Here is a 24,556-nt window from a genome sequence, read left to right as displayed (position 1 = left end):
CAGAAAGGACCGAGGTGTCAGGGGTGAGCAGAGACACAAACAGGTAGAACCAAAGTTGAATGAAAGATACAACGGTCATGTCACTAACACTGCCAGGGGCACGGGTAACAATATTTTCAGTTTCTCTGTTGAATCACACCACTGTGACCACCAGGTGAGTTAGAAAAGGCAGAAGTGATTATCCTCATGCCGCAGACATGGGGACTGAGGCTCAGGGAGACTTGGAGTGACATGCCCTGAGTCATCCGTCTGGTCCAGGTGGAGTGGGGACGTGGAGTCTCAAGGCTCTTCCTGCAGCACTTTCAACCCAGGAAGACAGTAAAGCGCCGAGAAAACACGTCTCCCCGCCCCTTTCACCTGCTGCCCAAGGTGACTGCTCTGAAAAGATGACTACGGCACACGGACCCCAAGACTCCATATAGCAGACCATGCTGGTCACCCTCAGCCTCAGCATTGGTCTCAACTAGCCTGACTGGCAGGCAGCCACTGTCTTGTGTTCAAATCAAAAACTAGCTCTGCAGTTACAATTGACAGGTTGTATCTTACCAACCAAGCAAAAAGTACATTTTGGGTACAGGCCTGGCTGTGTGGTACTCTTCACTCTCTGTGGTGTTTCCAACTAAGCCCGAAGGCAAAAGGCACTAGTAGACCTAAAAGGATCAGCATCATATTCCCTCCAATGTGCGCACAGCAGTGTCTGTGAGAAGACTTTGAGGCCACAAGGCAGAACCTGCTTTCCTCTTAGCACTCTCCTCCTCTTAGCACGCTCCTCCTCTTAGCACGCTCCTCCTCTTAGCCCTCTCCTCCTCTTAGCCCTCTCCTCCTCTTAGCCCTCTCCTCCTCTTAGCACTCTCCTCCTCTTAGCACTCTCCTCCTCTTAGCACTCTCCTCCTCTTAGCCCTCTCCTCCTCTTAGCCCTCTCCTCCTCTTAGCCCTCTCCTCCTCTTAGCACCCTCCTCCTCTTAGCACCCTCCTCCTCTTAGCACCCTCCTCCTCTTAGCACTCTCCTCCTCTTAGCACTCTCCTCCTCTTAGCACTCTCCTCCTCTTAGCACTCTCCTCCTCTTAGCACTCTCCTCCTCTTAGCACTCTCCTCCTCTTAGCACCCTCCTCCTCTTAGCACTCTCCTCCTCTTAGCACCCTCCTCCTCTTAGCACCCTCCTCCTCTTAGCACTCTCCTCCTCTTAGCACCCTCCTCCTCTTAGCACCCTCCTCCTCTTAGCACCCTCCTCCTCTTAGCACCCTCCTCCTCTTAGAACTCTCCTCCTCTTAGCACCCTCCTCCTCTTAGCACCCTCCTCCTCTTAGCACCCTCCTCCTCTTAGCACCCTCCTCCTCTTAGCACCCTCCTCCTCTTAGCACCCTCCTCCTCTTAGCACCCTCCTCCTCTTAGCACCCTCCTCCTCTTAGCACCCTCCTCCTCTTAGCACCCTCCTGCTCTTAGCACCCTCCTCCTCTTAGAACTCTCCTCCTCTTAGAACTCTCCTCCATTGCAGTATTTTACCCCCTCCTGGCTTTATTTCCAATGGTATAGTGCTGGTTATTAAATAAGCCACTTCATAATCATTCACAGTATCTAAATCCTCTCCCTCTCAAAATAACAAGGAATTCATAGAATTTTCATCTTTGGGAAGGTCCTTGATAGTTCTCTGCTCAGTGGCACTTTGGAATGCCACCACCTCCTTGAAAGACATGGGCAGTGATACTCCCACTCCTCTCAGGTAGGCAAATCATCAACACCACCAGGAATGAAGTCTTCCACATAAATACAACTTCTTGTAAGAGAATGTCATTACCTGCCCCTGAATAGAGTCAGACATTCTCTTTTGGAATCCAGGTCTTTATGGTAAATGTGAGGGCCTTGGTGAATAAGGAGTAGAATTTTTCATCCTCACATGTGTCAGGTATTCTGGCAAATGAAGAGGTAGTTCTCCATGTCTGAAACATTTTAGATATCACAATGCCTTATGTCTCTCCAAGGTTCAACCCAACTGGAAAGAACAAAACTTATCTATGAGAATTTGATATAGTGGAAGGCAAGAGTGATGATGGAAAAAAATCCTTAGGAGGCATACTAGTCACCTTCTGGTTGCTTGGGGAAAAACACCTGACACAAATCAGTCTACGAGAGGAAGGGTTTACTTCAGCTCGCAGTCCCAAGGTCACCGTCACCATGGTGGCGCAGGCAGCAGGAGCTCGAGGCAGCCGTCATGTTCATCCCACCGGGAGGAAGCAGAGAGCGATGAGCGCTGCTGCTCAGCCAGATGCCTTCTTCTTATAAAGTCCTGGCATGGAATGGTGCCACCCACAGTTAAGGTAGGTCTTTCCACCTCAATTAACCTACTCTAGATAATCCCTCACAGTCATGCCCAGAGGCCAACCTCATCTAATGTGATCCCTCACAGGTGACTAGGTCCTGTCAATTTGGAAATCAGCACAAGCCACTGTAGGGGGCGATATAAGGAACGGGTTGAGATGCGGCACCTAAGAGAACACAGGGATTCCCAGATGTGGTTCTTCAACTCTGGCTGGAGGGGAGCTTCACCATCCCCACATCTGTTGAAGTCCAAACTCCCCTGTTTCCCTCCTGTACCAAAGGATCCGAAATAAAAAGCCTCTTTTCTGGTGATCCAATTTCTGGCCACATATCAGAGAGAAATTGTTCATGAGCAATGCTGAAATTATGCACATGGTAACACTTGTTGTGACATGTTTCCTATTTTGCATATTCATTTAAAACCTGGGTGGTATCCAAATGCTTCAGAGCAGGAAAGAAAGCTGCAACATGATGACGCATCCACTCTTCAGGCCAGGATGCAATGTCACCATTGCTGACAAGAGATATAGCAGAGAAAATGCTAATGATCCTATGTTAACCAAGAGACATGGGCAAAGGCGCCACTCTGTTCTAAGCAAAACCATATGGACTCTGTGAACAGAGATATTCAAACACTGGAATGGAAAGGCATGGCTCCCTATATATTGAATCCTATAAATTCATATGGTGGAACCCAAGATCTAATTTGATAGTATATAGACATAAAGACCTTAAGAAGTGGTTAAGTTAGGCTAGCTCTGCCCTTACGAATGGAATCAGTGTCTTTATAAAAGGGTTTGGAGTTTGAAGAAACTGACTAGGCCATTTCGCATTTCTGTCTTCCACATGAGGACAAAAAAAAAAAAAAAAAAAGACACTATGCTAGAAGCAGAGAGCTGTCCTCACCAGACAGAATCAACTTGCTTCTGAACTTCCAATCTTCAGGAAGGAATGAGATGAACTTCTGTTGTTTGGCAATCACCCAGTCTCTGGTGCTTTGTTACAGACTAAGACGCAAGGCAAGTATGCAAACTTCTGATTCTTCAGTATGGCAAATGCCTGGGAAGCTCTTGCTGTTCTGTTGATGTAAATGTGTTTGAAGGGCTGGAGAGATGGCTTAGCAGTTAAGGCACTTGCCTGCAAAGCCTGAGAACCCAGGTTTGGTTCCCCAGAACCCACATAAGCCAGATGCACAAGGTGGCACATGTACACAAGGTTGTTCATGCTCACAAAATGGTGCACACATCTGGAGTTTGGTTGCAGTGGCTAAGGCCCTGGCATGTCAGTTCTCTCTCTCTCTCTCTCATAAGTAAAAAAGTGTTTGAATCATGAATTAAAATGTTTTCTTCAATACAGAAAAAGAAAAGGGGAATATGGCTCAGTTAGTCAAGTGCTTGCTACATAAGAAAGAGGACTGGAGTTTGGCTGCCAGAACCCACAGAAAATACCAGACATGCATTTAATCCTAGCACTCGGGAGGCTGAGACAGGCGGACCACCAGGGCAAGGTTTCTGGTCTAGACAAATCAGTGAACTCTGGGCTTAGTGAGAGACCTTGTTTCAATAAGTAAGGTAGAGAGTGATTGAGGAAAATGTCTCCACATGTGTGCATACATCATGTACATGCCATGCACACATGTACATGCAAAAGAAAGAGCAAAAAGGTACCAGAGCACAAGTTGATACCACCCCATATGCCACTGAGACCAGTGGCAATAGGATTCCCATAGTAAGGGAGGAGGGAGAGGACTGCAGTGAGGGACACCCATGGGTCAGGACTTCTAAGTCTCTGAACTTGTACAACTACTTTCTTGCTACTGTCACTCAGGTTGAGCATGGAGCATGTAGGCTGGCCAAAAACTGCCCACTGTGACATCCCATCTCATTCTCAACAGCCCCACACCTCAGTATCACTTACTGGCTCTCCTTCCAACCCCCCCCCACCACCACCTCACTCCTTCCCTGCTGTCTACCTGTGTTACACTGGGTAACACACAACCAACCTATATCTCCTGAGCATCCTGGGCCTGGCCACACATGCCTCAAACCACAATCAAGTTAAACCTACCTGGGAAAATCTTTCCTTCCTAGGAAATGCATGCTGTTCCTACACAGGAGCAGGTCAGATCTCTCCCCCACACTCACTCCAGCAGGTGACCTAGGACAACTGGTCGCCTCAACAATGCTTGCCTCTTACCTTCCTCAGATCTAGGACTCACAGGGGCTCCGGGAACACTCACCAGCCTTCCATGAGGAAGGAACGTGGCTTACTCAGAACCAGCCTCCTCTCCTAGCTGGCCAAGTGTTTCAGACACCCACCTGTATGCTCCTTCCTCCACGCCTTTGTTCTTGCTGTCCTTTCTGTTTGGACAGAGAGAAGTGCCCTCCCTCTCTCCTTCCCTCCAGGCCTCTCTTCCTTTCTTTCTTCTTTCCCTATTTCCCTTTCTTCCCTAGAAAGCCTGGCCAGCAACCTGCACAGCAGGTGGTCCCAGCCACAGCCTTTTCCAGACACAGGCTGCAAAACCACCTCTCCCCTTTCATCTGCAATGACTACAATGATGTCAAGTGCAGGTATCGATAAATTTTGTTTATGAATTGATGATAAAATGACAAGTCTTTTCTCTCACCCCGATGAGGGAAACATAATGTATATTTAAACAGACAAGCAATCAAGCAGTTATAAATTGCGACATATGCTTGGAAAGCCTTCAGCATTCTCTTGGCACACTTCTTACTCTGTCCTACAGTATCAATTTTTGGGTAGTCTCCACCCTCCTCCCTGATCCTCAATCCTGCCTGGAATGAGGGTCCTACAAACCAGTGCTTAAAAGACATTTATCTCTGCCGGGGGATTTTACACGTATTTCCCTCAGTCCTCCCACAGTGCAATAAGCTTTAACCATGCCTCAGCTGCCTTTCTACTGCTACGTCTTATGATTGTAAATGTGTAAATGTGTCTTTCAATAGTAGTACATGTCAGGCCAGGTGTAGTGGTGCACACCTTTAATCCCAGAACTCAGGAGGCTGAGGTAGGAGGATTGCCATGAGTTTGAGGCCAGCCTGCGACTACATAGTGAATTCCATGTCAGCCTGGGATAGAGTGAGACCCAATCATGAAAAACAAACAAAAAAGTACTAATAGAACTCAACCATTTTTCCTGTTGTAGAAAGATTTCCACAATAACCTAGCAAGGGAAATGGCTAAAAACTCTATCTGGTGCCTGCAAAGCCTGAAGGTTTGATTCCCCATTACCCATGTAAAGCCAGATGCACAAAGTGATGCATGCATCTGGAGATCATTTGTACCATAAGACTGGAGCACCCATTCTTTTTTTTTATTTTTTTTTAAATTATTTATTTATTTGAGAACGACAGACACAGAGACAAAGACAGATAGAGAGAGAGAGAGAGAATGGGCGCGCCAGGGCCTCCAGCCTCTGCAAACGAACTCCAGACGCATGCGCCCCCTTGTGCATCTGGCTAACGTGGGTCCTGGGGAACCGAGCCTCAAACCGGGGTCCTTAGGCTTCACAGGGAAGTGCTTAACCACTAAGCCATCTCTCCAGCCCTGGAGCACCCATTCTTATCCTCATTCTCTCTCTTTCTCTCTGTCTGCTTGCAAATAATCAATTAATTTAAAGAAAAACAACTCTTCTTCCCAACCTCAGGAGCCATGAACCTATATGACAATTTGGCTTGAACACTTGTCAGGAATTTAAAATGCCCATTGGAAAGTTCCCAGCTAAGGTCTGCTGTATGGTGAGACCTCAGTACGATCATATAGGGTCCTTTGAGGTGCTACATTGGTGACTCCAAAGTCCTCATTGCTCTGATATCTCCTAAGTAATATTCGCCATGGCCTTATAGTGTATGAAGCACACTTCCCAGTTCTCCCTATGAGAAGAACAGTTATGAATGTTGTGATGGTTTGATTCCAGCATCCCCCATAAACTTGGGTGTTCTGAATGCTAGGTTCCCAGCTGATGGAGATTTGGGAACTAATACCTCCTGGAGACAGTGTATTGTTGGGGTTGTCTTACAGGTACTATAGCCAGTTTCCCCTTGCCAGTGTTTGGCACACACTCTCCTATTCCTGCTGTCTACCTTATGTTAGCCAGGGGGTGATGTTCAACCCTCTGCTCATGTCATCATTTTCCCTGCCATTATGGAGATTCCCCTTGAGTCTGTAAGCCAAAATGAATTCTTTTTTTCTTTTACAAAAAGCTGTCCTTAGTTGGGTGATTTCTGCCAGCCATGCGAACCTGACTGCAACAAATGTGGTGTAACTGTTAAAGGCGCCAGCACTTACATTCTCTATATAGCCAGCTCATTCTGAACCCTCCTCACAGTGCCCTTGAAGTTCATTGCTCCAACTGACAAGACATCCTGAGACATCCATCACGACTGAGCTAACCCTCGTGGGCACCAGCACAGAGCGGCAGGCAGAGCCAGAAACACACTGAGAAAGAGGAGCAGCAGACATGAGTCACAGACCTCGGGCCCAAGCACACTGTCTTAGTCTGTGCAAAGCAAGACAGCAAAGTGGACTCCTTAACACATCCCACCTCAAAGCCAGTGCTGACAGGTGCCTGGAAGCCATGTGCGAGTATCTCCAGTTAACTGACACCCAGACGAGCTGGGCGTGTTCATACCATAACGACTCTAACCTCACACGCATCCCCAGACACTGTCCTGGACGGCGGGGCTCTTCCCCAGCACCACCAAGCCCTCCTTTGAGCTGTGCTGACTGGCCCTTGCTGAGTCCTTGTTCTAAATGAAGTCCTGAGGACGTTTCTCCCTGTCCCGTGTCTTCAAACGAATTCTTGGATAGACAAGAATTTTTCATTTGCCCACGCCTTCTGGTACTTTCTAGCACATGATGGAGGGTACACGGTACAGAATGTCAGAGGTGCGTACTCAGCGTGGGAGCTGCCCTTTGCGCTTGTTCTGATAAGGGAGTGGTCCCTGCCCACTTCCGCATCCAGCATGCGCTGTCTTCCACGGCTCAGACTTGTTGAGGGATCTCAGGAATTCAGTCTGAGGAAATCTCACCTCATTGTCTTTCCCTTCTAACTGTCTTCAGGTCCATAAAGACAGCAATCACGGGTCCTGAGGCTCAGTTTCCCAGACACACAGCAGAGCTTGCAGAAACATTGGGGCTGGTGGGATGGCTTAGTGGTTAAGGCATTTGCCTGCAAAGCCAAAGGACCCAGGTTTGATTCCCCAGGACCCACATTAGCCAGATGTACAAGGGGATGCAAACATCTGGAGTTCGTTTGCAGAAGCTGGAAACCTGGAGCACCCACTCTCCCTCTCTTTCTCTCTCTCTCCTTCTTTCTCTGTCAAATAAATAAATAAATAAAAATAAAATATTTTTTAAAAAGAAACTTTAGAACCTGATCTTCCCCAAAGAATTCTGTTCTGAGGAAGGTTAAAGTATACATGCTTTTAAGTGCTTTCCCAGGTGACTCTCAGACAACCAAGATCAAGGGGAAGTAACGCTATATAGTGTCTTGGGGACACTGTAAGAGAGTCCCTGCCTCACTGGGCTCTCGAAAGGACTGAGCACATTAAGAGAGGTCAATGGCTGAGGACAGAAGAAGGCTCCTTGTGCCATCATTGTGCTATCCTGAATCCTTTCTCTCCTCTCATTCCACAATCACTCAGATCCTTCAGTACCCCCCATAAAAACACCATGGCTTGAGGGACTAAAGAAAAGTCTAGATTTGAAACCTGTCTCAATGATTTGCTAGCGAGGGAGTGTTCCTTTGGTCAGCGAGAGAGACAACACAGTGCTTACGGGAGCATGCGCGGTGCTTTGACAAAGTTCTGGCCAAGGCTCCACACTCCGCTCTTACCTGGCGCATCTCCTTATAGCTGTGGTGCTTGAAATCCAGGTCATCAGTGGTGGTCATCTCATTGCGTCGGTGGTAATAGTTATTAGGATCTGGACACAGAAAGATGGTGTTGAGTTTATTCAGATCATTTTGTTACTTGTTATTTGTGGTTCCACTTAGGGTTCTGGTTCATGGGGGAACATGGAAACAGTGAAGGCGAACCCCAGCTTCTGACATCGACTCTGAGGTAAAAGAATCAGGAGGCACGTAAGAGTCAGAACGGCCTAGCAGGTAAGAGTACACAGCCACAGTGCCTGGGTTCATATCTCCTAGACTGTGATCTTGCCAAGTTACTTGAGCAATCTTTGCTTTAAACATTTTCTTTTTACCTGCCCTGGCTGGTTATGGTGAGCAGTACAAGGGACTGCCCATGTACCTGGCCAACAACTAGCTGTGAATATCAAAACCACCTGCTATGCATGGGGACTTCAGCAAGTAGTGGCCACTGAGCCTCTTACCCGGGATGCATTCCCTCTCATGATTCCTAGCAGAAGCCCTGCATATGGGATCCTCTCTCCCACCTCTCAGGTCCCCAGCTCCAGGCCCAGGCCAATCAGAGGACAGGATCCCAGCTACTCGAATAGTTCTGGGTGAAAGGGAATCACTTCAGCACAAAAGAGGACAGGTTCAAACATCTCTTCTGGGGCTGGAGAGATGGCCTGGCATTAAGATGTTTGCCTACAAAGCCAAAGGACCCAGGCCCAAATCCCCAGACCCACATAAGCCAAATGCACAAGGTGGCAGATGTGTCTGAAGTTTGTTTACAGTGGCTGAAGGCACTGGCATGTTCATTCTCTCTCTCCCTACCTCTTTCTATCTCCCTCTCAAATAAATAAAACCAAATTAAAATAAAAAATAATGGATGATAAAACTGCCCTCTAAAGATTTACCTTAAAAAAAAAAAAACTTCCCAGCCGGGCGTGGTGGCGCATGCCTTTAATCCCAGCACTTGCGAGGCAGAGGTAGGAGGATCACTGTGAGTTTGAGGCCACCCTGAGATTCCATATTGAATTCTAGGTCAGCCTGAGTTAGAGTGAGACCCTACCTTGGAAAACCAAAAAAAAAAAAAAAAAAACCTCTTCCCTGTGAATAGTCCACTTGCTGTGGTGGCCATATGACCACAAGAGAAATGGGCCCCAGAGTGACCTCAGTGACATCAGCAGACAGAAGCCCAATGATGTGGAGAGCCTTTGATCAGGCAGCCTTATGTCCACCTTTCTAGAAGGCATCTGCTCAGCCTGGTGAAGGGTCTCCAGTGTGGTGACACCAATGGGTTCTTAACATGGGAACAGAACTGGCCACTATGGATTCAACAGGAAATGTCCTCAAAGGCTCATGTGCTGAACGACTCGTCCCCAGCCAGTGACAAATTTGGGGAGGTGGTGAAAATTTCGGTAGGTAGGGTCTAGCTGGAGGAAATGGGTCAATGGGGGTGTACCTGTGAAGATGTTACCTGGTCCCAAGTCTCCTCCCCGCCCCCCTCCATTTCCTGTGCACCATGAGGCGGAGAATCTCCCCCACCACACATTCCACCTTCCTATCGCCATGGCGTTCTGTTTTACTATGGGCCAATGATCAGAGGAGCCCAGGACTGCGGACTGAAAGCTCCGGGAGTGTAAGTCCAAACCAATCTTCCCTGCCCTTAGCATACTTACGCCAGGTACGCCGTCACAGAGGTGACAGTCACAGCGCCCTAGCAGGTGTCATCAGGTAGGGACAAAGGTGGCCCTGAGTATTGTACAAGTTGACTTCTCCCTTCCATGGCTGTGAGCCCGTGCTGCAAATCATTGCAGGACAGAGACCGCACAGAAGGAGGGAGAGGACGAAGGGCGTGAAGAGGACGGGTGGGGGAGGGACACTGGATCTGCACTGAGGTCCTTACCCTCCTCTGAAGAAGAGTGGCTGAAGACCCCAGGCCCAACCACCACGCTGACAAGTGCCCCGAGGATGCAGCTGGGAGTCTTGGCTAGTGCAGAGGCCTGCACTCCACTTCCACTGTGGAGAACGCACAGTGCTTTGGAAGGCCAGCCTGCTACCTGACGGTCCTATGAGCACGCTGGAGTCGCAGCAGCCTCAGTTAGACCCGTGTGACTCGAGGGCCCACTCTGGAACTCAGGACCACGGGGGCAGCAGAAGGAGCCCCGAGACGTCAGGAGCAGCAAGGCCCCGTCCGTGCTGCCGAGCGTTGTGGCCCTACCAAGTCACAGCAGCGTCCACGTCCACACCGCACCCGAAACCCAGCTCTCTCCTCAGGCTCCAGTGCAAGAAGCGCGGAGCACATCTCTGAGGAGGGGGCGGCATTGCTCTCTGGCCTGTGCCGCACACCCACCATCAGCTGAACCCGCTGCTTGGAGGGCATGAACCTTACCAACTGAGACCACCTGCAACAACTTAGGACCCAAACGATGAACACAGGTTTTTTTTTTTAATTTTTTTTTCTTATTTTTATTTATTTATTTGACAGTGACAGACAGAAAGAGGCAGAGGGAAAGAGAATGGGTATATCAGGGCCTCCAGCCACGGCAAATGAACTCCAGATGCATGTGCCACTTTGTGCATCTGGCTTATGTGGGTACCAGGGAATTGAGCCTCAAGCTGGGGTCCTTAGGCTCCACAAGCAAGGACTTAACCACTAAGCCATCTCTACAGCCCACTGAACATAGTTTTTTTTTAAAAAAAAATTTATTTATCTGACAGAGAGAGAAAGAGAATGGGTACTCCAGGGCCTCCAGCCACTGAAAACTTGTACACTTGTGCATCTGGCTAATGTGGGTCCTGGAGAATCGAACCTGGGTCCTTTGGCTTAGCAGGCAAATGCTTTAACTGCTAAGCCATCCCTCCAGCCCTGAACACAGTTTAAGAAAATGTTTTCATTTTTATTTACCTAAGAGACAGAGAAAGAAAAAGCACACAGAGCCTCTGGCCACTGCAAAAAAAAAAAAAGAACCTCCAGATGCATCAGACGCATGTGCCACTCTGTGCATCTGGCTACATGGGTGCTATGGAGTACAGCCCAGACTTAAAGGCTTTGCAAGTAAGCACCTTTAACTGCTGACCATCTCCTTAGCCCAAAATGTTTATTTATTTATTTATTTTAAATCAGAGGAAGACAGAGCGAGGCAGAGAAAGAGAAAATGGGCACCCCAGGGCCTCCCGCCACCACAAATGAACTTGAAATACACACACCATTTTTTGGATACTGGGGAATTGAACCCAGGCTCGCCGGCTTTGCAAGAAAGCATCTTTAACCACTGAGCCCAGCCCACCACAGTTACTTTTGTTTGCCTGTTGTATGTTATAATATCTTCAATGTAAACTGTTTTCCATAGGCTTATGGTTATAGTATCTTCAATGTAAACTGTTTTCCATAGGCTTATGTGTTTGAACACGTGATTCCCAGTTATTCGGGAAGGTTGTAGAAACCTTCAGGAGGTAGAGCCTTGGAGGTGTGTCACCCAGGGTAGGCCTACAGGTGTAACAGATTGGTTCCATGGCTGTTCTGTCTGTACTTACTACCTGCTGATGTGCTAATATGATGCCAATTTCCTGCCCTTGCCATGGACTTGGCCCTCTGCAACTGTAAGCTGAATTAAACCCTTTTCCTTCCACAAGTCACTACCAGTTGGGTATTTTGCCTGAGAAATAAGAAAATAGTTGGTGAGGGTGCGGGTGTGGGTGTGTGTGTGCATGCATGCAAAAGCCAGAGTTTGATGGTAGGTGTCTTCCTCAATTGTACTCCATTCTATTTTTTTGTAACAAGGTTTCTAATTGAACCTTGAGCTCACTAATTGGCTAGACTAGCTAGCCCTAGGGATCTACCTGTCTCTCCAGCCCTGGGGTTACAGGTGTATACCACCACACCTGGCATGTAATGTGGATGCTGGGGATCCAAATGCAAGTTCTCATGCTGGTTCAGCAAGCACTTTACCTCTCAGCCATCTCTGTAGCCCCTTGAACATAGATTCTCATCTCTAGGAAAGGTCACCTAGTAATACTGTCAGAGACAAGTAGCCGTCATGGAAAAGGACTACCTCGGGGCGAGGGTTGAGGAAGACTGAAACTGTGTCCAGGCAAGAAAGAGAAGGCTGTCTGGGCTCAGCCAAGTCCCCCAAATTATTTCTCAAATGACTACCTTTGAGAATAGGGTGACCATGCCTTTCTAAACAAGCCAGGCCCACAGGTCCAAAAGCAAAGGGAAGGTATAATATGGTTTTGTATTTTTCTTGGCATTAATTTATACCAAACTCTAACTATCAGCATGTTGGTTTTCCAGGATATTCAACACCCACCCCCAGCCTCAAGGGTGTCTTTCCAGATGGTACAAAAGGTTCTTTTGTTTCTAAACACCAGTTATGCCTTCAAGGTTGTGGAAAGGAAATGAAGGGAAGCTCAGACTTAGTACAAAAGTGTCCTAGCTTTAGCAATAGTCTTTCCTTAATGTCTTCAGTTAGTTGACGGGACTGGGTATGCATGAGTTCCAGAGCCGTCTCAGAACTACCAGGATTTTCGCAACTTTCAGTCTCTCATATTTGGACAAGTGCTTCTTTACTTCTCCCATTCCTTAACTGGACAACGTTTCATTGAGAAGATCCCGGGAGTCATTATCTTAGGCTTAAAAGTGAGAGCTGAGCTCAGAGCACAAAGACAGCCCATCCACCATCCAAGGGACTGCCCCTGCCTGCCCCCCCATCTCTCTCTTGTGGGGTACCTACTCCAGGTGGTTCAATTACCATGCTGGAAATGCACAGGCAAAAGCGTGGGGCTTGGGGCTACCCAGTGAGCACTCCCACTCTGGCCACATCACTGGTTCCAAGATGTCCCAGGACCCGTTCCTGACCAGAAACCTTCTCCCACTGTGACCATCTTGGCAGGGGTGAAGAAGATATTCTAAGAGACACCAGAACCCCTGCTTTTGAAACAAGAGATTAGAATTTCCCCAGGAATCTCATGCTAGAAGGATAAAGTGGAAGCCTGGTACCAGCCAGAGAAGAGATTTCACACAGCTCTAACAACTTGTCAGACCACCTCACAAGAGAGACTAGGGCCAAACCAGTGATGGGTCAATGACGAGCAGGAGGGGACCACACCTTGTCTAGGACTGCTTAGTCATGCATGCCTCATACCTTCTATTTAAACCTAAACCTTGTGTCGGAACCCTGAAAATGAACCTGGGGTTCATTGAACCTCTTTATTTCTTCTTCCAGTGGGCCATGTTGAATAAATCTCCCTTTTCTGCTTTTCCCTATTGCTCATCTGTTTAATTAGGCTATAAAGTATGCATGGCCAAACCTGCTGCCCAGAGCCCAGGCTCTGACCATAACAAGCCCACTCACAACCAGAGCTATTGAGCCTCCTTCTGCTGGAGTCAACTGGATGGCTGTATAGCAGTTACCGTCTCAGCCAGAAACAACTTATATAAGGAAAGACTTTGTTTCAATTTAATTTACAGTTGTGGTTGTTTGACTCAGGTGTCCCCCATAAACTCAAGTGTTCTGAATGCCAGGTCCCCAGCAGGTGGCAATTTGTGTATTGGAGCCCCCTGGAGGCAGTGTATTGTTGGGGGTGGGCTTATGGGTGTTATAGCCAGCTTCCCCATGCCAGTGTTTGGTACACTTTCCTACTGCTGTTGTCCACTTGATGTTGGCCAGGAGGTGATGTCCACCCTCTGCTCATGCCATCATTTTCCCTGCCATCATGGAGCTTCCCCTCAAGCCTGTAAGCCAAAACAAACCCTTTCCTCCCACAAGCTGCTCTTGGTCAAATGTTTTCTGCCAGCAATGTGAAGTTGACTGCAACAGTAAAATTGGTACCAGAGAAGTGGGGTCATTGATTCTAGAAACCCGGCTGTGGCTTTTGACTTTTTTAGACTGGTTTGAAGAAGGGATGTGGAAAGAATCTTAAATCTTGGCCTAAGCTATGTCCTGTGGTGTTGTAAGTACAGCTTCATGGAGTATTCTGGTCAGAGTTGAAAAGCCTGAATGCAATAAGAACTATGGACAATAGGTTTGGTTTATGAGGGGAATGAAGAGCTGTGTCCAGACTGGGATAAAGGCAATTTGTGTGTAAAGCTTACTATGTTCTAACTGCCTGTGTCCTGAGAACTTGTGCAGGATTGTGTTTCATAGAAACAGACTGGTGTGAGCAGAAGGATATGACACAGAAAGCAATAAAATCTTTGGGCCATAACTGCTGCCTATTCAACAGTTTGTTTATACCATTCCCCTAGCTAGCTAATCTACCAAAATTTTCAATTCTATTGAAACTGCCCTACTGAGTCTGTTGCCTCAGCTATCTCCAATGTGTGTCTTGACAGGAATGCTAGGTTGGCAAAAATGGAATGGAAGAGCCCACTGCAGCCATGTGCTTCCCCGACCCCACTGGGAATACATGGCTATCAATGTCAAGTTCCTCTCAGACAAATGGCATGACCAGTGGTCAGTTATAGCCTCATATACAGCACTTTTACAACGGGCATGGGTGATGGTTTGTAATTCCCTTTACAAAGCCCATGTCTGGACCAGGTGACGGGAGAACTCACTTGAGGCAAGCCTCTTCTCTAAAGAGAAAGTCTTATTTAACATCCTTGAAAAAGGCCAGACTAAAACCAAAAGGTGAAAAGAAATGTGGTGCATCTGAGGATGAGATCAGAAAATGGGAAAGGGGCTAGGGTGATGGCTCCAGGGGTATAAAAAACATGTCATCCAAGTGTCAGGGACTGGATCAGGCATGCAAGCACACATGTCAATGCCAGGCAGCATGGCAGCCCGCCTATACTTCCAGCACTCAGAAGGCACAGGCAGGGGAATCCCTGGGGCAGGTTGGCTAGCTAAACTAGGCAAATGGATAAGCCCTGGCTTTAAGTAAAAGACCCTGCCTCAGCAAACAAGGAGGGGAGAGATCAAGGAAGACACTCCACATCAACCTCTGGCTTCCACACACATGGGCACACTTGTGCATGTGCACCCACATACATGTGTGTGCCCATAAACATGAACATGCATACGTGTGGCCACATATCCCAATACATATGTGTGCAAAAAAATCCACATGAATTGGAAGAATTACTTTCTCCTTAATGAGATAGGAACTCTATATGCCCCAAATCAACCCTCTGAAGGCAGCTGCATGCATACCTCTGCTGTCGGGCCTATTTGGCTGAGTAGGAAATTAGAAAACAAAGGAGGCTGATTTCAGACACTATAAGAGCTATAATCTGCTGAAACCCATCTTCCAGCACTGGCCTTCCAGAACTAGATAAAAAGTAAACCAGCCTTGGCCTCTCAGTAAGTGATCATGTGCCACAGGGGCAAGGGAGATGCTCCGTGGATACAATATTTGCTACCAAACTGGGAGTGCCTGAGTGCAGGTCCCCAGACACCACGCAGAAGCTGGGAGCTGCGGTGGGCTTCTCTGATCCCAATGTCCCCCCCCAGATGAGAAGGGAGGAAGAGACAGGAGGATTTCCTGGAAGATCATGAATGGAACAGAGAATAACAAAAGAAGCTGCCTCAAACATGGAGGGAAGTGAAGACCAACCCGAAACTTGTCCTGATCTCAAACATGGGGGGCTGCAGCAGCTCTTTCAGAGCTGAGCCTAGAGAAGGAATGAGATGAAGGAGGCAACACAGCAGCCAGGCAGCTGCTCCGAGAGGCCCCACAATTATAGAGAGATACGAACATAGGGACTGTGTTGAGGGGTTGAGTTGCTTTAAGAAAGGGTATCCAAGAAGTTGCAGGGCCTAGTTACAATTCTACCAGGGAGGCAACGCCTTCATCATGCAGAGGAGTACAAGACAGCACGACTGTGCCAGCTTCTGAAGGGAGAAGAACCATGTGAACCCCAGCAGACGTGCTTACGTCACTTCTTCCCATCAGACTCCTCCTGGAAGGGGAAGGGGTTCACCTCGTCTTTACCAGTGCCGGGGCTGCGGCCACACACAGATTCCAACAAGCTCTGTGTGCTCGTAAGAGACCTGGAACTTCCCCTTAGCAAGGACGATAAGGGGAAGGGCAATGGGTACCTTCATGCCACCCTCTCATTCCTGATCTCCAGTAGCCCCACATTAATGATTAACTCCTTGTCACAAGGGGGCATTCAGACTAGCGGCTGAGTGTGAGGAACAGAGGAAGGCAGCAAAGAAAGCTGGTTTACGTCGATGCTTTTGCAACTATCAAGAACCCAGCAGAGCAACAGCGCGTCCTCCCTTCGACTCACATCTTGATGGGACGGGGATCGGGTTGAAACACATGACAGCCCAGCTGCACGGGGGACAGTGTGACCATGATAAGAACCTCACTGACTCGTGGGTATCATGGTGCCAGCTGTCCGTGCACGCCGCCTGGTGGTAGTCAGGTCCAAGGACCAACAGCGAGTCTTGCTGGGAGGAAGGAGATACAGCGTTTCCATGGATCCCAACAGGACCAGCTCCAGTAGCATCTCCTGCTCGGAGGACAAGACGTTGCTCTACACAGTTTATCACTGCATTCTCAGAGAGCCAAACCCAAGAACCTCACACACCTCAGTTCTCTGTGGAAGCACATGTGCTCAGACTGGGCAGCCAGGCAGGTGGGATGGGGAGAAGAGAGATCGTCCCCCAGTGTCGAGGCCACATATGTGTCAGAGGAGAGCAGGGGTTCCCGTACGTACCCATCCCCAATCCTGAAGGTCACTTCCCAGCACTCTGGCCACCACTCTGCCACCCTGTTCGGAAGCTTCATGCAAAGGTCCCTTAAGAACTGGTCAATATGTACTGTAGGCTTATTTGCAACAGAAACACCCAAAACCTACCAAGGTCATGACCTTGAAGTGATCTGGCCTGCGTCTTCATCTATAAATGCTCTCTGAAGATTCTGCAAGGCAAAGTCCTCCAGTCTTATATGGACATGACCATTCAACTCGGAAAACTTGGCTTTCTTCTTTCTTCTACTTTTTAAAATTAGAAATATTTACCACCCGAGCTACTTTTTTAAGTGTGGGCCAAGAAGCACTTAGCACGGTGTGTAGCCAGTACCACCACCCATCTCTACACTCATTCAACTACAAGCCCCATTCTCTTTTACTTTTGAACTTTGAAAGGCCTACTATACACCATGGCATATGCCAAGGTGCCCTCTAGACAAAGGATTTCTGGAAACATCATTCACGGAGTCTTAAAAAGCAACATTAGCCTCTGACCCATCCCCACCACAGAGTTTCACATAAAGAAGGAAAGAGATAGAATGACAGAAAAGAGAGGTATGCTGTTAAGTAAGTTCTAGAAGAGCATTCTCATGTCCTCCTTAGATGAGACAGGTAGAAACTTCTGGCCCCTAGATAAGCAAGTCTATGTCCTTGTTCAGCATAAAGAGGGTTAAGAAAATGGAACTTTGGTGCCCTTAATAGTGAGGGTAAAAGTCTGAAATAAGAAAAACAAGGCAGGATAGAAAGATAGGTGAAATTGGTAAGAGAAACGAATCTTTTGTCTCTGTTGGTTAGGAATCAAGAAAATCTCACAAGAATAGGAACTGTGTCTATAATCCAAACATGTGTCTCGATTTCCTTGTGCTCCATGTAAAATGACTACAATGGCCTTGGCCCTTTCTGACCCATGTTCTTGTAAGCTTTATAATGCAGCCCATGCTACCTTATACTCTCACTGGCTAAGAAAAAGGTACATTAAAAAGTAGTATATTTTACAAGTATTGAATTTACATGCTGTTGTAATCTGGATGTAAGGTGTTCCCCACAGGCCTATGTGCTTGAACACTTGGTCACCAGCTGGTGGCGCTGTTTGGGAGGGCTGTGGAAACCCACTGGGGGCAGGCCCTGAGGTTTTAAACCCAGGCCTACTTCCCTTTACTTCTCCTCTTGCTGATTGTGGCTGCTCCGGCTACCACACCATGATGGACTCTAGCTCCTGGAACTGTAAGCCAAAACAAATCTTTCCACCGTCAAGTTGCTTCTCATCAGATAGGTGTCCAAGCAAGGAAAAGATAGCTAGTACGTATGCTTTTATCTCTGTATGCTTTAACCTAATATTTAGGTAAAATTTCTCATTTTCTTTGCCTCAGCCTCCTGGTTTGACTTTGCCTACCAAACCCATCTCGTTCCCTTTCTAAGCTGAAGGTCTGGCAATAAGCCATTGTCCCGAACCAGTAGTCACCCTGGGTTCCAGGGAGAATAAAACCTCTGGGGAAAGAGCTGCACCCCACTCCCATGAGGACTTGGTTGCCCCCTGGGAAAGAAGTAATCATCTCATAAGACTCGGATTGGTCCTCTTAGGTGATGATAGCAACTAACAGTTAATTTATCCAACCACCCTGTACAACCAGAGTTAAGACAATTATCAGCCAAAGATGGGCAGGCCCCACCTGGACCAAGACTACTTAGTTATGCATATCTCTTGCCCTCTATTTAATCATAAATCTCATGTCAGTACCCCAAGGATGGACTTAGGGTGTCACTGGAACCCTTTTACCTCTTCCTCTTCCCAATGTAGCCATATTCAATAAATTTCCTTTCCCTGATTTTCACACACACACACACACAAAAATGTATTTCAGGGGCTGGAGGGATGGTTTAGCAGTTAAGGCATTTGCCTGTGAAGTCAAAGGACCCAGGTTCAATTTCCCAGGACCTACAAAAGCCAGATACACAAAGTTGCACATGTGTCTGGAGTTTGTTTGTAGTGGCTGGGGGGGGGGTGCATCCATTCTATCTGCCTCTCTCTCTCTCTCTTAAATAAAATAAAATATTTTTTAAAGGTATTTCAAAACAATTTTACTAACATACTTCAGAAGCCACCAAAATTGCATGTTTAGCCATCAAGACACTTAAATGCAACTTTTTTGAGAAGCCTGTGCCTACTTGGATATGAGCAGCTGTTCTTTATTTTAATTTAATTTTTTTATTTTTATTTACTTATTTTAGAAAGAGAGAGGGAGAGAGAGGAAAAGAGGCAGGTAGAGAGAAAGAGAGAGAACAGGCATGCCAGGGCATTCAGCCACTGCAAAGGAACTCCAGATACATGGGCCACCTTGTACATCTGGCTTACATGGGTCCTGGAGAATCGAACCTGGGTCCTTAGGCTGCACAAGCAAGTGCCTCAATCGCTAAGCCATCTCTCCAGCCCCAGCTGTCCTTTTTAAAAGCACCTCTCTTTCTCCTTTAACCCTATGTATAAAACTATATTGAAACCTTTTCTTAATAAACTATAACGTTTCTGTAAAACAACAACAAAAAAAAAAAGGCTGTAACTTTTTGTTGAGTAGAAAACTAACCACACTAAGCCCATACTTGAAAGTCACCCAGATTTTATAATGCAACATTCTTTGTGAGCATTTCCATAGCTCCCAGGACAAATCTTCAAATGCACACCAAGAATAACTTCCCAGGGAAATATTTATTTCATGAGACTCGCACAGACTGCCCTCTGCCCTTTACCAGCCACAGAGGAATGCCTCCCTGCAGAGAGATTCCACAGCCCCACTCTACAGCAGGCCGACGGCGCTGTGCTGAGCATGATCCTGGCCTGGGATGAAGAGGGACAGACGGACCCCAGGACTGCCCCCTTGCCGAGCTCTGCGGACATCTGTGCTTACAGAGGCCTGGAGCCCAGTGGGCTCAGGACCACAGCAGGCCAGGCCGGAATGGCAGCTGCAGCAGGAACCAGCATAAGAGAGGCTCGAGTCCCAGGTAGGCTGTGTCTGTACCAGCCTTGGGAAGCGGGCACAGGCTTTTGTACTGGCAATCCTGGTTCTCACCACCCAGTTGTAGGCAGTGACCGTGGACACACCCGCGAAACAATGTCAGAAACCAAGACACTCACTGAGAGCTTGCTCACTGAGCTTCCAACTACCACAGGCAGACTGGAGCCAATGGGACTTCATCCACAGATGAGGACAGGGAGCATGATGGGTGGCTTCCCTGGCTTTGAGGACACTCTAGGAAGGGTAAATAAACGTCAAACGTGATAATAAATCGAGGATGGGGAGTGGTTTAGCAGTTAAGGTGCTCACCTGCGAAGCCTGAGGACCCAGGTTCGATTCCCCAGTACCCATGTAAGCCAGATGCACAAGATGGTACATGCATCTGGAGTTCATTTGCAGTGGCTGAAGGTCCTGATGTGCCCATTCTCTTTCTCTCTCTCCCTCTCTCTCTGTCTCTCTCTCTCTCTGCCCTTTCTCTCACACTTTCTGTCTTTTCCTCATCTTCTCAAATAAAGAGATAAAATATTTAGGCAAAACATCAAATGAGATACTAGCTCTAGGCTGAGGAGATGGCTTAGTGGATAAGGTACTTGTACAACTCTGGGTTTGGATCCCACACCCTACACAAAAGCTAGAAGCGGCCATGGTGGAGTCATAGCATGCCTGGAGTGGGAAGGAAGGTGGGAAAGGAGAATTTCCAGGAAGCTCACAAGCACAGCAGTGAACAAGAGGGAGGCCCTGCCTCACAGGAGGTGAAAGTGCAGGGCTGGCCTGAAAGTTGTCCTCCGACCTCCACATTGCACCACAGGACATCTGTGCCTGCACTCATGAACACACATGAACACACATGAACACACACACACATCCACACACACCAAATTAAAAAACTTTTTTAAAGAAAAAGATCTGTCTGATGTGAGGGTCATTATGAAGACAGACAGGTTCAACTCTATCACCATAGAAGGGTTTGTGTTCTAAAAATTCATACTTGGCACAGAAGACTTGTAGATGTTATGGGCTTGAGATAAAAACAGTAAAGTGACATTAAACATGCCTTGCAAGCAGAGCCACTGTGAGTTCGTGGCAGAGGGGAGACACTAGAACAGCAGCAGTGTGGCTCCTGTCAGAGCTGGCAGAGTGTGGGGACCCGCAAGTGACCAGGCCCCAGCTCAGACAAGGCGGGAGCCAGAGTGAGGAGGCTGCTGGGAAAGGCGGACCAGGTCCGTGCGCCTCGCAACCCGCTGGGGGAGGACAGTGCTGAGCACGCCACGGCAGACACCACTGGGTGACGGGGGTGGGGGTCTAGAGCCAGCCGCTTCCTGAAGCAGCAAGCTGAAGCAGCTCCTTGAGGAGGTCCCAGGGACACAAGCCGGCGCCTTCTGAAAGGCTGCACCACACAAGCCTGTCCAGGGCAGACACTAACAGGACCCAGGGGGCTGCGCGAATTCTCACCTGTCTCCCCGTATCCTGACGTTAGACTCACACACTGCCTTGTGCAAACGAGACCACGAGAACGGAAAGAGCAAACATTTACCAAAGACAACAGAATATGAAGGAAGCTCTCCAAGGAAAAAGGCCCTGAAAATGATCAAATTCAAAATGAACTCCTGGGCTGGAGAGGTGGCTTAGCGGTTCAGGGGTTTGCCTGCAAAGCCAGAGGACCCAGGTTTGATTCCCCCCCAGGACCCACGTAAGCCAGATGCACAGGTATTGCATGCATCTAGAGTTTGTTTCCAGCGGCTGGGGCCCTGGCATGCCCATTCTGTCTGTCTGTCTCTCTCTCTCAAGTAAATAAATAAAAAGTTAAAAAAATATTTAAGAAAGAACTTCTGTGGGCCAGACACAGAGGCGCATGTCTGTAACCCCTGCACTTAGGAAGCATAAGACGGGGACTGCCACAAGTTTGGTGGCAGCCTGGTCTACATAGCAAGTTTCAGACTCATCAGGACTATACAGTGAGACCCGGACTCCCAAGATAAACAAAGTGAGAGGCGGGGAAATGACCCAGTCAGCAAAGGGCTTGCTGTGTAGGCGTGAAGATCTGAATTCAGATTCCCAGAACTCATATAAATGCCGGGCATGGCAGTGGGTGCCTGTTACCCTGCACTCCAGAGGCAGAGATAGGCAGCCCCCCAGGCCAAGCTGGCTAGCCAAACTAGCCAGATGGATGAGGTCTGGTTCAGGGAGACACCCTGCCTCAATAAATAAGATGGAGAGGGATTGATAAACATTCCCCATGTTGATCTCTAGCCTCCACAATTGTATGCACACACAAGCACATGCACCCCCACACATACAAACATGCACACACATGTGCATGCAACACACACACAAAAAAATGAATAAATAAACAAATGAATAGCTAAATAAATTAATTAAATGAACTTCTGTTACCTCTTTTTTTGTGTGAAAGCAAACCTTAAAAAACACACTTTAATTTCAACCTAACTTCTGTTCCCTCTTGCCCACCTCCAATGTTCAGATTACTAAAACGTGCCAGGGACAGATACACGCACCTCTTGACCATGCTTAACCACTAAGCTCCATTCCCAGGCCTCACAAACTTCTGTAGTTTTTCTTCACTTCTGAGGGGTAACATCGTGTTGGGTACATTTTCAGCTTTTGGTATGCACTGCACCTTAAAATCACACTTGGCAAGAGACCCAAGTATTCCCGACGTTCACGTTTCTGAGTGGGATTATAAAAACCTTTTATTGTTTCCTTTTTTGGCTCACCTGTGTTTTTCACATAGCCTACCATGAACACGCACTTTCTTTCGAACACAAGAAAATAATGACTCAGCTTACTCTGCCTTGTCTTGGCAAGGTGCCTGTCAGTTTCCGGCCCTGCAGGAAGTGCAAGGGCCAAACTCACCTGGCAGCGGACAGCCCAGGATCTCCATCCGCAAGCAGATACTCCCATTCTCAAACCAGGACCGGGGGTTGATGCGAATGTAGCGGGCCACCATGGGTACAGGCAGCTCGTTGAGCACAGGGATCTCCTTTTCACTGTTTCCTTCAAAGATCTATTGATGTGCAAGGGGCGAGGGAGACTCTTAGAGCTTCATTACCAAGGATAAGAGAGTCAGCAACTCACTTGTTCATCAGGATTCTACTCGGGCATACCTAATGCATGCTGGGCACTAAAGGGAAGTCCCAGAGCTCTGGAGTTTCAGAAGCAGGAATTCAAAGCCAAGATTTTGGGGGTTGGGGAGATACTGTTGGACCTGACTGTCAAAGAAAACCACTTATGGGTTGGAGGGATGGCTTAGTGGTTAAGGTGTTTGCCTGCAAAGCCAAAGGACCCAGGTTCAATTCCCTAGAACCCACGTTAGCCAGAGGCACAAGGCAGTGCAAGCGTCTGGAGTTCATTTGCAGTGGCTGGAGGCCCTGGCATGCCCATTCTCTCTCTCTCTTTGTCTCTCTCTCTCCCTTTCTCTGTCTAATAAATAAATAAAAATAGAATATATTAAAAAAAGAAAACCACTTAGATCTATAGGAATGGGAGGATTGTAGAGAAAGGAATAGCAGTAGTTGTAGAAGCCCAGGCATGGGATTCATAGGTGGAAGAGTAGCCGGCTTCTCTCTGCTGGCACACAAGCCTGTTGGTAGAGGAAAGAAGGAGAGAAGGCCAAACAAGGAGCGTGCAAGATAGAGGGCCGAGGCTCGCAGTGTGCACTTGGGAATCTGAGTGCTGGAGTGGCAGGATAAGAACTTGGATGCTGCAGCTAATCGTGCAAGGTCATTCGAAGAAGTTAGAAACATCATGAGGAAACATGTGTCCCAGGAGCCCTAGGTGCTGACTTGTGAACTGGGTCAGACGCTGCATCCCAGAAGCCCTCCGACTGAAGGCAGAATTCGACATTGGCACCAGATGTGGGCCACTTGATGCTGGGCTTCAGGGCTTGGAAAGAGGGTCACTGTCCACCAGACTCTCATGGTTGGTTTGCATTGACACAGAATTGGCAAACCTCCTGGGGAACAATCTCTCTTAGCAGAACCCACGTCCAAGCACCAAGGGCGTGATTAGAGGACAGTCGAGACTTACCAAGTCACCAGATCCGTTCTTCACGGTGATCCATGTGTGGCTGTCATTGCTCACCATGACTTTATAAGATGTCACCCAGTCACTCCTGCGAGGAAATGGAAACATCACTGGGGCTACATGTTTAAAAATGCTTCCTCTTCCACATAGAGGCCTGGGAATCAGGAGAGTGGGTGGGATCTCTCTGACATTGGGCCAGACTCTGGTTCCAAAATACTGGCTGTGTGAACTTGATCAGGTACTGACCCATTTGTGCCACTGTTTATGTGAAAATGGGAATGAAGACATTTCCCAGTTCTAATGTCCATGAAACATTTAGGACGATTCCTAGCTCCTAGGTAAGTACCCAATGTTGAGTGCACACATAAAGATACACAAACACAACCTGTTTATAATGAGTAATTATGTCATACACAGTAGAAGCTTAATGAAATCCAGCAGGGAGAAATAATCTCAGTGAATCCTAAAGATCAGTCTAGAAATTTCACTTGGGAAACTGATTAGGAAATGTAGCAAACCAGATCCAACCAGCTACAAAAGTAACAGCCAGACCTATGAGAAATGGGTTTCCCCTTTGTCACAGCTAAACACACTCCCCATTTCAGCAAGACTC

At 47.8% G+C, this 24,556-nt stretch overlaps 1 protein-coding gene across 1 annotated transcript in view; it reads right to left on the bottom strand.

The window, feature by feature from the left end:
- Cpxm2 (carboxypeptidase X, M14 family member 2) overlaps positions 1-24,556 on the bottom strand; it is a 151,021-nt gene that overhangs the window by 28,464 nt on the left and 98,001 nt on the right. The window contains exons 5-7 of the mRNA XM_004659267.3: positions 23,947-24,031; positions 22,774-22,924; positions 8,173-8,261 (exon numbers count right to left, since the gene is read on the bottom strand). Of these exons, the coding sequence (XP_004659324.2) occupies positions 8,173-8,261; positions 22,774-22,924; positions 23,947-24,031 (325 nt within the window). The remainder of the gene's footprint in view (positions 1-8,172; positions 8,262-22,773; positions 22,925-23,946; positions 24,032-24,556) is intronic.

The sequence above is a fragment of the Jaculus jaculus genome, chromosome 1, assembly GCF_020740685.1.
Source record: "Jaculus jaculus isolate mJacJac1 chromosome 1, mJacJac1.mat.Y.cur, whole genome shotgun sequence".
Classification (NCBI taxonomy): Eukaryota; Metazoa; Chordata; class Mammalia; order Rodentia; family Dipodidae; genus Jaculus; species Jaculus jaculus.
Note: the sequence above shows the minus strand (reverse complement) of the source record. Positions and strands in the feature narration are given on the sequence as shown.